This window comes from Lontra canadensis, unplaced genomic scaffold, assembly GCF_010015895.1.
Source record: "Lontra canadensis isolate GAN:19392208 unplaced genomic scaffold, GSC_riverotter_1.0 scaffold4345, whole genome shotgun sequence".
In the NCBI taxonomy this organism is placed as follows: Eukaryota; Metazoa; Chordata; class Mammalia; order Carnivora; family Mustelidae; genus Lontra; species Lontra canadensis.
The window spans coordinates 1-2,426 of NW_022635326.1; the positions used below are offsets into that span (position 1 = coordinate 1).

The 2,426-nt window shown below is 45.1% G+C and overlaps 1 protein-coding gene across 1 annotated transcript; it reads right to left on the bottom strand.

Annotated features, from left to right (window-relative positions):
- Positions 1–9: 9 nt before the first annotated feature.
- LOC116863874 (zinc finger protein 160-like) lies at positions 10–2,216 on the bottom strand. The gene has a single exon (XM_032851184.1). The coding sequence runs from the start codon at positions 1,776–1,778 to the stop codon at positions 216–218; it is 1,563 nt and encodes a 520-aa protein (XP_032707075.1). The 5' UTR covers positions 1,779–2,216; the 3' UTR covers positions 10–215.
- Positions 2,217–2,426: the final 210 nt, after the last annotated feature.

A 2,426-nucleotide genomic window follows, 5' to 3' on the forward strand; every position in this document is an offset into this window, starting at 1 on the left:
GGTTCTTATGGGAAGTCACTGCACTGGGGACATTCAGGGGAACCACATTCAAATTCAGGTAGCTGGCTACCTCAGAGGTTGTCCTCCACCCTAAACGGGACTACACAAGTAGTATCACCACCTGTGCTGTTTTAGATCCTTCCTGCAGTGCGAAGGCTGTAATGATGTCTCAAAGCATTATGACTCATAAAAAGATTTCCCACATTCATGGCACTCTAAGGCCTTTCTCTTGAGTGAACTAGCTTGTGACAACGGAGGGCAGTACTTGTAATAAAAGATTTCCCACATTCATTGCACTGGTAAGGCCTTTCTCCAGTGTGAAGTCTCTGGTGACGGTGGAGGGCAGAATTATCAGCAAATGATTTCCCACATTCATTACACATATAAGGCCTTTCTCCAGTGTGAACTCTGTTGTGAGAACGGAGGGAAAAAACAGTACGGAAAGATTTCCCACATTCATTGCACTCATAAGGCTTTTCTCCAGTGTGAAGTGTTAGGTGGGAACGGAGGGCAGATCTAGTAAAAAAGGATTTCCCACATTCATTACACTCATAAGGCCGTTCACCTGTGTGACGCATTTTGTGTTTACTGAGGGTACTTTTCCGGACAAACGATTTGCTACAGTCAGGGCATTTATAAGGTCTCTCTCCACTGTGACCTATCTGGTGATCCTGGAGCTGTTTCCTAGTGATGAAAGATTTCTCACATTCACTGCACTTATAAGGTTTCTGTCCAGTGTGAAGTATCTGGTGAGTTCGGAGCGTAGAATTTGCAGTAAAGGATTTCCCACATTCATGGCACTTGTAAGGCTTTTCTCCAGAGTGAGTTCTCTGGTGACGATGGAGGGCACTAAAACTCATAAAACATTTGCCACATTCGCTACACTCATAACGCCTTTCCCCAGTGTGAATTTTCTGGTGATAATGGAGAGCAGAATTAGAGGTAAATGATTTCCCACATTCACGGCATTCATAAGGCCTTTCTCCAGTGTGACGTCTGCAGTGATTACGAAAGCCAAAAAGAGTAGTACAACATTTCCCACATTCAATACACTGATAAGGTTTCTGTCCAGCATGAGTTTGCTGGTGAAAATGGAAGGAACATTTAGCAGTAAAAGATTTCCCACATAAATAACACTTATAAGTTTGTTCACCTGGATGAAGCTTCATGTGATAATGGACAGAACTTTTTCGACGAAAGTATTTCCCACATTCAATGCACTTGTAAGGCCTTTCTCCAGTGTGAACTCTCTGATGACGACAGAGGGCAGAATTCCTAGCAAAGGATTTCCCACACTCACTGCACTTATAAGGCTTTTCTCCAGTGTGAACCCACTGGTGAGAAGAGACTTGAGAATTACTTGTAAAAGATTTGCCACACTGACGGCACATATAAGGCTTTTCTCCAGTGTGAACCCACTGATGACAAGAGAGTTGAGAATTACTTGTAAAAGATTTGCCACATTGACGGCACATATAGGGCTTTTCTCCAGTGTGAACACTATGGTGATGACGGAGGCCACTACGACTCATAAAAGATTTGCCACATTTGCTACACTCGTAAGGCCTTTCTCCACTGTGAACTCTGTGGTGATAACGGAGGGAAGTAATATGAACAAAACATTTCCCACATTCATTGCATTTAAAAGGCCTTTCTCCAGTGTGAATTCTCTGGTGAGAACGGAGAGATGAAGTACTGGTAACAGATTTCCCACAATCACTGCACTCATACGGTCTTTTCCCGGTGTGAGATCGCTGATGATAACAGAGGGCAGACATAGACGGAAAAGATTTTGTACAGACATGACACTTATAAAACCTATCTCCAGACTGAACCCTGTGAGTAATCGACACTGAGCTACCACTCACAGATTTCACACATCCGCTACAAACATAATTTTTCCCTCCACTGGGCAATTTCTGGACATTAAGGGGGACACATTTGTCACCTAAGGATTTCCCACATTTGCTGCACGTGTACTGCCTGGATCCACCCTGAGTCTTCCCATGTTCATTCAGGGTTGGTTGTTGCCCAAGGGACTTTCCACATGGACCAAACTCATGAAGTCGTGCTCTAGTATGGTATCTCTGGTGTATGGCAAATAAGGATTTGTACCTGAATGTTTTCCCACATTCACTGCACACAAAGGACTCTCTACCAAGATGGACACCCTGGTCCCGAGTATCTATGTGTTTGGGACCAAAGGTGTTCTTGGATCCACAACAAGTGCCATGACTGCTTCCGCATCGTAACGTTGCCCTGCACTGGGGGATCGTGTGTGGTTTCTCCCCAGTACGAGTGGCCTCTTGCCCCAGATGCCCCGAGCCAGACAGCAAGCCCTTCTCAACCTCTCCACAGGTAAAGGGCTTTCCCGAACCATCGGATCCCCAACTATTGACAGCAGAGGCCCTGTCCATACGGCTTCT